The sequence below is a fragment of the Pristiophorus japonicus genome, chromosome 2, assembly GCF_044704955.1.
Source record: "Pristiophorus japonicus isolate sPriJap1 chromosome 2, sPriJap1.hap1, whole genome shotgun sequence".
Taxonomy (NCBI): Eukaryota; Metazoa; Chordata; class Chondrichthyes; family Pristiophoridae; genus Pristiophorus; species Pristiophorus japonicus.
Window position 1 is genome coordinate 312,951,328 of NC_091978.1, and position 12,540 is coordinate 312,963,867.

The following is a 12,540-nucleotide window of genomic DNA, read 5'->3' on the forward strand; positions in this document are numbered from 1 at the left end:
TGCTGAAGCGCAGACATCTCATGCATTGTTCCTCGCTGAGGTTCAGGTGGGGGAATTGCTCCCTAAACAGCCTGGGCGGATATGTCCTGCTGAGAGCCCTTCTCTCCTCCCCCGCCCTTCTCCTTCCTTTTCTAGCAGCTTTTCCTGCCCTACATTGCAACTGTTCATTCTCCAAGTCTTGCTGTATTCCAAGAGGAGTTCCTACTGATGTACCCATATCTGGCGGCAAGTGGTTTGTGTGGAAGCCTTGAAGTCAGCAAAAAGTCCTTCAGCACCTGCCACACCATTTCACGTAGATTTTGACAACTTGAAACAACTATAGAAAGCTGCAAACACTGGGCCTGAATCCAGATTCTAGGCTTTGCGCGGGCGCTCGCCTGAAAATAAGAAAAAAGATCTGCACCTACCTTTTGCACCTGTACACTCCAGCGATTCCAGTCGGAGGCCTCCTCTTGCTGCGCATCAGAGCGCATCATGTTTTGGAGATGCAGAGGGAAAAGCTGGAGGCACGTGGCACTGGACAACCAATGAAGGTACAGTACAGGTGCAGCGTCCCAAATCCGGAACCCTCGGGACTGAGGCCGTTCCGGATTTTGCGTTTTGCCGGACTTTGGAACATCTTTCTGACGTCACGAATCTGGAAACACCCGAGTCGAGGTGCGGGTATTTTCGGAATATCAGGAAGGGGGAGGGGGGCGGCGGTGTGCTCGACGAAGAGCTGTTCGGGTCGCCGGGCGATGAGGTCGCCGAGCGGGGCCCCACCGTCGTGGAAGTGTTTAGGCGGGCCTGCCGCTGTGGAGATGTTCAGGCAGGGCCCTGCCAAAGAGGAGCTGGTCGGGCGAACCGGCGAGGAGGCCCCGAGGTCGGGCAGCAACGAGGGGCGGTGAGGCGAGGCCCGAGGTCAGGTGGTGGTGAGGCGAGGCCCGAGGTCGGGCGGCGGTGAGGCAAGACCCGTTGTTGGGCGTCGGCGAGGTGAAGCCTGAGGTCGGGCAGCGGCGAGGGGTGGTGAAGTGAGGGCCAAGGTCGGGCGGCGGTGAGGCAAGGCCCGTTGTCGGGCATCGGCGAGGTGAGGCCTGAGGTCGGGCAGCGGCGAGGGGTGGTGAAGTGAGGGCCAAGGTCGGGCGGCGGTGAGGCAAGGCCCGTTGTCGGGCGTCGGCGAGGTGAGGCCTGAGGTCGGGCAGCGGTGAGGCAAGGCCCGTTGTCGGGCGGCGGTGAGGCAAGGCCCGTTGTCGGGCGGCGGTGAGGCAAGGCCCGTTGTCGGGCGTCGGCGAGGTGAGGCCTGAGGTCGGGCAGCGGTGAGGCAAGGCCCGTTGTCGGGCGGCGGTGAGGCAAGGCCCGTTGTCGGGCGGCGGCGAGGTGAGGCCTGAGGTCTGGCAGCGGTGAGGATTGGTGAGGCGAGGCCCGAGATCGGGCAGTGGCAGCACTTTGAGGCAGGGTCCGGCTTCCGGAACATTTTATGGATTCCGGATGACCCTGCCACTAATCGGTCCAGATGCCGGAACATTCTGGATTCTGGAACTCCGGATTTTGGACGCTGCACCGTAAGTAGGAGTTCTCATTATTATAAATGAGAAGCCCCAAACACAAATAAAAAATAAAAAAAGCACCTCACATATTTAACATTAATTTAAATTAAAGTTAATGAGTTAGAAAAAATTTTTTTTTTTTGGATTTTAAAAGAAAAATGTTATAATTAGGGTTTAAAATAAATTTACCTTAGTGGACAGGGTTTCTAATATAAAAATGTGTTTTTAAATTTTATTTCTATGTTTTTTTATGTTTTAAAACTCTTACGCTGGTAAAAGTAGGCCATGCGCCTGCTTTTACCAGGTGCAAGCGTTTTAAGGACATTCGCTGGGCAAGAGATGGACAAATAGCGCAATCTCGCCCATGCGAATATCCTGGCTGCGGGGATATGTTGGATCTGTTGAGCTAAAACTTGACAGATCGGAAAAGTCGTTTTTTGGCACATGTGCATCGTGCGCCGAAAACCGGCTTTTACGGAGCCTCGCCAGGTCCGTCCATCTTCTATACCGACCCGGCGAGGCTGGAATTTCAGGCTCATTTATAGAATCAAACCAATAGCCAGAAGACATCAACCAGCAACTAATCTGTAATAGGTTGATGATCCCTTTAAATAGCACTGGTGAGGGGTCCTCCCTGCTGTTGAGTAGTTGTCTAAGGTTAAGAGTTAGCTGGAATGTTGACCTCCAAAATGGCAGTATGGCATCAAATCAGCATTGCACACTGATTGGTGCCATGATCTGCCTATTCTGCACACCTCCGATGTACGTTTACTGTACATGCACTAACGCCCTAATCAATATGGTGTCCGCCGCGATTCACCCCACAAACGTTCGCGTGCGCTGCGAATGCCATTTTGGAGCTCTAAGTGCACTTGTAGCGTCCAGACACTAACGCCAATAATCACAATTTTGCGCCTAACAGATTAAATTATTTTACTCTCCAGGTGCAGCTTTCTATCTAACACATTCCCTCATCACTTTACAGTCACTGACTAAATAGGTGAAATGAAGCTTCATTTTATTAGCTCTTTTAAAAAATAATAATGAGATTCCATAGGAGTAGAATTGTATATTTCCTGTGTCACAGGGATAACGTTACAAAGCTCAAGTTTGGTTTTATTGTGACTCAGTTGATTTGGTTTTTAAAGGCTGAAGTTCAGATTAACAGAAAACTTAAATACTTAATTTTAGCCATTCCCAAATGTTTAACTGCACTGTTAATCTATTTCAGATTTGGCTGGTTTGGCATTGATCCTGAAGAGGTAGCAAAACCTTACTTGAACTACATTGGAGCAGCTTTGTCTTTCATGAGGTAAAGCTGTCCAGCCATCTCTAATGAAACAAGAGTAATTGATGCAATTTGTATTTACTAACTAGATTTATATGGTGTGTTTTGTTCTGGAAATTATAAAGCATTATATGTAAAGGAATCTTGTATGTTACTATTAAAAAAAAATAGTGCGGGTAATTATTTATTTAATATAGTCGTAATTCCTACTTCATTCATACATAACAAAACAGATGAAAGCAATGTGTTTGTCGGAAACCAAAACCAAAACCATCTATTCATCTACAACCTTTATAATATACTGTCCTAATAAGATGCAAACTTGTAAGTTAATCTGAAGCTACATTGAATTTTGTTTTTCTGTATCGAATTTAGTAATCTGGCATTTTTTAATTTGTTTAGTTAAAGCATTGATTGAAATATTTTCTGTTTTAGTGCCATCATATTTTTCTTTGTCAAGAGTGATGTGAATGCTGCAAACACATCTGAACCAACACTGCTGATTGACAATGTAAGTAACAGCTCCCTGAGGAGATCTTGGAGAAATCCAAGTCTAAATACTTTCACTGGAGAAAATCCTTCTGTTGTAAAGGTTGAACAAATTCCTTGCTTTTGATTGACCCTTAGATTTTGATTCCGCATTCTGTGAAATCTTCTATCCAATTTATATTCAATAATGATAGAACACACAAAACAGGCTTAGTAAGGTACTTTGTTTCTTTTTTGTTGCTTCATTTGGTAGCACTCTCACTTCAAGCCAGAAAATTGTGGCTCCAGGACTTGAGCACATAATCTAGGCTGAGAATTCAGTGCTATATTGAAGGAGTGCTTTTAGATGCTGTCTTTTGGGTAAGACTTTAATTGAGGCCCCACCTACCTGCTCAGATGGAATAAAAATAATTCCATGGCAATATTTAAAGTAGAGCAGGGAGTTCTGATGTTCTGGCCAACACTCCTCCCTCAATCAAAACCACAGAAATTATCTCATTCATCTCATTTGGTGTTTGGGACACAGTGCATTATGAGTGAACTGCTCCTGCCCAGCACCACGGCAGACCGAGGCCAGAAAAATTTAGCCTCTTATCCCTCAGTATGAACACCCTTCACCTTGACAAGCACAAAAATAATTTTATTTTTTAACAAAGGAACAAAAAGGAAGAGCTAAAATTTATATTGCACTTTTCACATCTGTAGGACATCCTATAGTATTCCTGTGCCATCCAATAATATTTAGTGTCGTTACTGTGGAAATGTTCAGAAATGTGGCAGCCAATCTCACTTACTGCTACAAGTCACCGCCACGATCTGGTCTAAAAATGGCGGCTGCCACTCTAGCATCCTTCTGTGATGTGGGACTCGGTGGGGAGGGGCATTTTGGGGAGGGCCTTACCACCGCTGATATCAGTGCTGGCCCTGGGAATGGAAATTAAGAGAAGGTGATGTCAAGACTTAACGTCACTAAAGTGAATTGGGGCTTTACACTGGGTCCTAAGCTCGCCATGAAAACCCAGTGTTCAGCTGTCAGCACCTCTTAAACGGGACACACACATCTTTCAGGCAAGTTTGCATTTAAGCTTTTGGATTGGATTTTATTTTATTGAAGTCGTGGCAGTACATCTTAAGTTTTTTAAGTCTGCTAGGAGTGCAAGGCGTGCTGCTGGATGATTGCACGACCTCGGATGGTAAAGGAAGGCCTCTGAGAAGGCAGAAAATGCTGGAATTACTCTGTAGGTCAGGCGACATCCGTGGAGAGAGAAACAGAGTTTACGTCTCAGGTCGAGATGCTGCCTGATCTGCTGAGTATTTCCAGCATTTTATGCCTTTATTTCAGATTTACCACATGCGCTTGCAGTGGGAAGAGGAGGAAGCAGAAGGAAGAATGCAATCCAGACAGTTCCTTTCTGGCCGGTAATCAGGGATGGAATCCTCCGTCTGCAATACCAGTGACCACAACCTCAGTTCCCCTTTCAACATTTGTCCTGCACCTTATTTTCCCTCTGTTACTGACCATCACAGTGTTGTTTTAGCCACAATGCTGACATAAACCCACCACAAAGCAAACTTTGCAACCCAACTTTATACATCTATCCATCCAGTATGACATGAGGAAATCAACTCATCACCCTTATGCATTCCATTGGGTGATGTAGATCCTATGGGCTAGAGTTTCCTCGTTTTTTGCATGCTTAACGCCCACTTAACATCCATTTTACCGCTGAAATGACATATAACGCCCATATATTGCCCATTTAGGCACAAAATGGAAACTGACAGGCATTTTTCGGAAACTTATCGGCAAGCGTTACTTTCCCCTTGTGCCTAATGCCAGGAAAAAATAATACCGCCAGCCCACATATTTAGGGCGGAATCATCAGAATGGACAAAATCAACGCCCATAATATCACCCAACATTACTTTCCGCATGGAATTAACGCCGAGATTCAATAATACCGCCCGCCCATTTTTTTTTGTCGTAAAGAGCACATTTGGCGAAACTAACGCCCAGGAGATTGCCCACCATCACTTTCACCACCTCGCACAGATATCGGCCACAATATCGCTCGCCCAAAAAAACGACCAGAAAAAGTGGAACTGTTCTGAACTAAAGCCAGCGGTGTGGCTGCCATTTTTTAAATCGCAGTTCGCTTCATTCAAAAGGCTGCTTCAACTTCGGGGGAGTTTGCATTGAATCTGGAGTTCTTCTCAGGTGAAGTGAACATCTCAACAGACATATTTTCAGACTCTGGACTATTGGGGATTTATTCTAGGTGTATTTTAGTGAGGAAATCATTGCTTCTGATCAGTCGTTATTATACTTTCATTGCAATGGGGCCAGCCATTTCTCAGCCTGCATCGATTAACACGCAGATGCGGCAGAGTGCAGATGGCTTAATGTGTGATGCACATCATTATGTCACCAATTTAAGACATGCAAGAATGAGGAGGCGGACCAGACCATATACACACCGCACGTACAGGGAAAAGAGGTCTTAACTCGACGTATCCGACCACACCTGCCTTCGGAGACTGCTTTTCCACAAGGTGGTGATCAATGAAATATGTGAGCTCATTAGGCCACATATGCAGCCTGCCATCAGGACATCAGTGTCAGTCGAGGTCAAGGTCACCGCGGCACTGTCTTTCTATGTGTCCGGTTCCTTTCGGGCCTCCGCAGTCGAGCTTTGCCCTCTGTCTTACCGTGCAACCCATCGCTGCATTAGACAGGTCACAGAGGCCCTGTACGCGAGAAAGATGGACTTTATCAGCTTCCCCATGACCATGGAGGCTCAGACGGACAGTGCTGGAGCATTCTTCCACATTGCTAAGTTCCCCAGGGTGCAGGGAGCTATACAGTGCACTCACATCGCCATGTGGCCACCTTCTCAGGACCTGGAGCATTTTCGTAACAGAAAGGATTTCACTCCCTGAAGGTCCAACTAGTTGTCAACCACAACCAGATCACACTGGCAGTGAATGCCAACTGTCCGGGCACCTTCGATGAGGCTCACATCCTGTGTGAGAGCGCTGTCTCTGACATCTTTAAGAGTCAGCCACAAGGACAATGCTAGATACTTGGTGATAACTGTTATGACCTAGCCACCTGGCTGATGATGCCCCTGCATGACACCCACACCGAGGCCAAGAAGCGATACAACCAGAGCCACAAAGAGACACGCAATGTGGTCCAGCAAACAATAACTGTGCTTAAGCGGCGCTTCAGATGTCTGGACCACTCAGGAGGGGAGGTACAATACAACCCTGAGCAACTAGGTAAATTCGTGGTCGTGTGCTCCATGCTACACAACCTGGCTATCAGGAGGGGCCAAGAATTGCCAGAAGGGACTGATGCTCCACCTCAAGAGAGAGAGGAAGAGGACGAAAAGGGGCTGGATGCTGATCTAGGGCCAGACAATCAAGCTATGCAACCATGCCCACGACCCCCTCGAGGCCACAAGAAAGGCCCGTGGTGGCTACATAGCTTCAAGACTCTTACATGAGGAGCTGATATCTGAATGATTTGCCTGAAAGAATGTTGCTGTGAGTGACAACACTGACACACTGCTGTATGTGCACGCAACTCAGACATCAATGGTGCCCATCATCTTGGTGCCAGTTAAAATTTACGTTGATTAAAGTTAAGTTTTATTTAATCTTTTCATGTTAAGGAATCGCCAATGTGTAACGGTCCAGCTATCTGAGACAATACGCAACAAGGTTATGTTCAATAAAAAATTTTTTTTTTTACCAACAATGGTCTGAAATCATAAGTATCACAGGCAAAAACACCCAATCCCCGCCCACACCCCACTTTTTCCACCATTGACATCAATCAAATGTTCAACATGTCCAACAACACAGAATACAAACGCAAAGCAGGAGGGTGGTCCCCTCCCCCATACATTACAACAAATTACATACACCCAGACAGAGATATAACACAGCCATCACCTGTGGACATGCACCTCGCTTTCCATCCCCCCCTTCTCCCCACCTCTACCCCTTTTCGCTCCCTACCATCTGGCCGATGAGCTCCTCAGGCGGTGCCTCATTGGGGGGGATGAAGGCAGAGGCGGTGGTTGCATGAGTACGGGAGCGGGGGTTGCCGAGGGAGCAACATTCTCTGATGCAGAAGCAGGATCTTCGTCCTTGCTCTCATCTGTCGATCGCAGTGGTGGTGCGGAACCTAGGGGTGGAGTGCCGCACTCTGGGACCACAGGGAGATCTGTGCCAGCAGTGTTCCTAGCTATCGCATCCAGGGCCTCCGCCATCCGCGGAATGTACTCAGTCATAGTGGCCAGCTGTCGGGATATGCCCCCCAATGCTTCGATGAGCTGGTCACCAATGTCTGCAGTCCTCCTGGATAACCGTACCATCTCTCCGCTCTCATGTGGCGCTCGTGGACCAGACCTGCCGCATCCACGAGGCCTCCGCGGGGTCGGCGCCGTCCTGGGGACAAATGGGGTGTCCTGTGGCGAGGTGCCAGAGTGGAGGCGGGAATGACCGGAGGACCACTAGATGGCCTTGGGGTGGAAATGGCTTCTGGAGCGTGGCAATGCAGGTTCCACGAAGTCTGCCGCTCTTATGCGTAGAGAATAAACCCCGCGGATTAACGGGCGAGAATCGGAGCTCCTCAGCACCAGATGTAGGATCATCCAGAGAGTCGGGCCCAGCGCCCCCACCTTCTGTCCTCTGTGGTCTTGCCTGGGATCGCGCTGCTGGCTGAGCTGCAAGACACAAATTAGGTTATTAGAGGAGAAGGGAGTGCTAGGGTCACAAGGTGAGTCCAGCACTACACACAGCATATGCACGACAAAAGCACCACTGCTATCAAAATCATCACAGACATCACATTTCATGACCATGAATGCATTTGCATTGCAATGATTTTCATTAGGCCAGGATTATTTCTAGGACAATTTTAGAAATCATCTATCATATATGATTATTCGGATATGAGTGGGTGCGGCATCTATTGACTTTACATCATGCAATGGTGTAAACGTTACTCACGTGGCATCACTTCAGGGTCTGCAGATGCTTCCATGACTGTCCGGGTGTGCTTCCCCACGAGTACGAGCACCCGCTCCTCCATCTCAGTGATGTCGCTGGGGACTGGTGGCCCCCCACCCGTTCACCTCTGCAGGGACCTCATTGTCGATGGCATGAGATCATTGTGTGATATCATTGCTAGGTACTGGCACAGAGACTGATACAACACATAACCCACAGATGTAATCATGATTATTATGATAATTACCATTCTTTACCTAAAGGTGTGCAACATGACCACAGGCTTTGAGTAAAACATTCCCGGTAAAAGTGAAAGACCTCACATCTGCTGGTAGTCACTCATGACTGTTACAAATCAAATTATATAAATACATTAGTAAATGTAAATCAATGTAACACTTATGCTTGTAGATCCGACAAGGTCGTTCCATCGTTTGCAGCATTGGTTGCCCTCACGCACATCGTTGGTTGCCGACAGGACTACCTCTGCTATCTCGGTCCATATCTTCTGGTAGGCCTTTGGGGTGGGCTTCCTACTTCTGTCAAATCACCCCAGCGTGACTCGACCTCCTGCATGATGGAGGCATTTGCCTCGTCCGAGAACCTCCTCGCTCTTTTGCGCCCTCCAATGTGCTCCTCTCCCACCTCACTGCTCTCGCCAACGTCAGTCTCCACAGCGTGCTATGATGCCATCTCCTCTCCCTCCATTATAGGCCAAATTCGGGCAAATATGTGGCTGATAATAGCTAATTTTTGTTTCCCTATTTGCTCTAAAGCTCTCAACTCGCCCTCCTTCCTCCCAAAGCAGCCACACCACACCCACACACGCCTTCAGTCCCTCTCAGCTCCCTCTCTCTGTCTTCTGCGCGTGTGATGATGACCCTTGACCTCCTGAATCGTGGGAATCGAACATTGCCATACCGTTGCTAAGAACGACAACACTTTACGGCAGAAAGTCAGCGAGATTTAACGTTACTGCCCATTTCATATCGCTCGCGGTAACGCCCAATTTAAAAAATGGAGACTACTAGGTGTTTTGAGAATGGGCAAGAAGCCGACGATCTGAAAACCCATTTTTACCGCCCACGCTGGAAATAACACCCATTTTTGGGCAATAAGCACAAATGTGTAAAATCTAGCCCTATGTGTTGTATGTGCACAAAGTAACCTTGATGGGACTAATGGCATTTTCTTGTTCCATAATTCTGTGTTATTTGCTTCTGATATGAAAATAATATTACAACAGCTCCTTTTCTGAATTGTTAACACCTTTTTTTAAACTTATGGGTGTAGATATTACTAATTTTCAGTACTGAAAACTCTCCGTGACCAGCTGACCTCCACATCCACATTCCCGATGTGTGCTCCATGCATATCAAGCTCTGCGCCACAAACTCTTACATAATACCAATCCTATAAGATAGAAATGTTAAAGGAGCACAAGTATCTAAAAAAGTTTTGATTTTTATTTTGACTTCTGGATTTTGGACTTTTCTGAAGCTGTATTTGTATTTATTCCTTTCAAGGAGGTAAGCTAGAAGTTTGACATATTTGGGAATTCTGTAACAATTTTATTTTTCAAATATAGAATATAAATACTGATGAAGAAGCTGTCTTATCAGATGAATCCTGGGTAGACAAGCTTAGTCCACAAAAGAAAAGGCTTGTGTAAGTATTCTTGATGTGGGTTTCATTGAAAGTGATGTAAGCTGATAATCCAATGGTGAGTGCCTGGAGCCCTTTAGACAAAACAAGCTCTGTGCTATTGGCACTGAGATTATGCATTCGACGCTCACTGTATAAACCTGTGCACTGAGGAAGCACATAGCATATTGAGAACTTGCACAAACTGCGCAAGTCTCATTGTGGCACCAATTTTTATTCGGATCAGAGGTCTCCCCATAACACACCTCAGTGTCACCTTAGAAGTACACTGCCAGTTTCAAATGGGCATTCCAAGGGAAGGTCTGTCAACAAATATTTCTATTTACTTCTGGATGGCATTCTTTTCAAAATACTGTTGTTCCATCTTCATTGAAGCATTTTGCTTCATTTAGCCTCCAAACGGCCAAGTCCTCAAACCAGACCTTGTAAAGAAAGATTATCTCCTGGTGTGCAACTTTCCAACCCTGATCATTGTGGAGCACCTAGCACATAATGAGCAACACACTGGAGAGGCACTAAAATATTGAAATACACTTACCTTGCATGATTATGTGAAATGAGGTAATTTGGAGGCAACAAAGAAGGTTCAGAACCAAATTATTGGCCTCCAAATGTACTATCATTAATGTCTAATGATTCAAACAAAATCGAGAATGATGTAAGAAATCACAAGTGAGTTTAGTTGTTTATTGATTTCTCAATCAGACCACTTTCAACTTTTTTCTTGCAGTCTACTGGGAGGTTTTGTAAGTGCTCAAATGTTACTTTTATATGTACCTGTTACAAATGTTAATCTGCTATAGATTCCTTTTCGAGTTCAGTGGCAACAGTTGCTCCAGTAAACAGTCTGAATGCCTTATTTTTATGGGTGTTGATACCTGCTGCCCTGCATCTACTTGTGTGATAGTGTAACGCAGGGATGTAACATAAGAAATAGAAGCAGGAGTAGGCCATTCGGACCCTCGAGCCTGCTCAGCCATTCAATAAGATCATGGCTGTTCAGCATCCTCAACTCCACTTTCCCGCCTGATCTCCATATCCCTTGATTTCCCTCGAGTGCAAAAATCTATCTATCTCAGCTTGAATATACTCAACGACTTACTCAATGACTCAGCATCCACAACTGTCTGGAGCAAAGAATTCCTAAGATTCACAGCCTTCTGAGTAAAGAAATTCCTTCTCATCTCTGTCTTAAATGGCCTACGCCTTATCCTGAGACAATGCCCCCTAGTTCTCAGCAACCTCTCAGCATCTACCATCAATGAGATCATAAGAACATAAGAAATAGGTGTCGCAACCAGGGGCTTTGCACACCGGCTTGCCTCTTCCGCGTGGGAATGCTCCACAACCCGCCGAAATTGGCCCTGAAACATAAGAATATAAGGACTTGGAGTAGGAGTAGGCCATTTGGCCCCTCGAGCCTGCTCTGCCATTCAATAAGATCATGGCTGATCTGATCCTGGTCTCAACTCCACTTCCCCGCCCACTCCCTATAACCCTTGACTCCCTTATTGTTCACAATGCCACGTAGTTCTAGTTTCCCCTATGAGTGGAAATATCCTCTCTGCATCCACCTAGTTGAGCCCCCTCATTATCTTATGTTTCAATAAGATCACCTCTCATTCTTCTGCACTCCAGTGAATATAGACCCAACCTACTAAATCTATCCTCATAAGTCAACCTCATCTCCGGAATCAACTTAATGAACCTTCTCTGAACAGCCTCCAATGCAAGTATATCCTTCCTTAAATACGGAGACCAAAACTGTATACAGTACTCCAGGTGTGGCCTCACCAATACCCTTTACAATTGTAGCAGGACTTAGCTGCTTTTATACTCTATCCCCCTTGCAATAAAGGCCAACATTCCATTTGCCTTCCTGATTACTTGCTGTACCTGCATACTAACATTTTGTGTTTCATGCACAAGGACCCCCAGGTCTTTCTGTACTGCAGCACTTTGCAATTTTTCTCCATTTAAATTATCATTTGCTTTTCTATTATCTCTGCCAAAGTGGATAACCTCACATTTTCCCACATCATACTCCATCTGCCAAATTTTTGCCCACTCACTTAGCCTGTCTATATCCCTTTGCAGATTTTTTGTGTCCTCCTCACAATTTGATTTCCCACCCATCTTTGTGTCATCAGCAAACTTGGCTACATTACACTTGGTCCCTTCATCCAAGTCATTAATATAGATTGTAAATAGTTGAGGACCCAGCACCAATCCCTGCGGCACCCCACTAGTCACTGTTTGCCAACCAGAAAATGACCCATTTATTCCGACTCTCTGTTTTCTGTTAGTTAGCCAATTCTCTATCCATGCTAATATATAACCCCAATCCCGTGAGCTTTTATCTTGTGCAATAACCTCTTATGTGGCACTTTATTGAATGCCTTCTGGAAATCCAAATGCACCACATCCACTGGTTCCCCCTTATCCACCCTGCTCATTACATCCTCAAAGAACTCCAGCAAATTTGTCAAACATGATTTCCCTTTCATAAAACCATGCTGACTCTGCTTGATTAAATCATGCTTTTCCAAA

The 12,540-nt window shown here is 46.0% G+C and overlaps 1 protein-coding gene across 4 annotated transcripts in view; it reads left to right on the forward strand.

Moving 5' to 3' along the window:
- LOC139247666 (transmembrane protein 144-like) overlaps positions 1 to 12,540 on the forward strand; it is a 135,933-nt gene that overhangs the window by 86,837 nt on the left and 36,556 nt on the right. For all 4 annotated transcript variants that reach the window (XM_070871754.1, XM_070871777.1, XM_070871759.1 and 1 more), the window contains 3 exons: positions 2,758 to 2,838; positions 3,250 to 3,325; positions 9,914 to 9,993. In XM_070871754.1, coding sequence (XP_070727855.1) covers positions 2,758 to 2,838; positions 3,250 to 3,325; positions 9,914 to 9,993 — 237 coding nt within the window. The remainder of the gene's footprint in view (positions 1 to 2,757; positions 2,839 to 3,249; positions 3,326 to 9,913; positions 9,994 to 12,540) is intronic.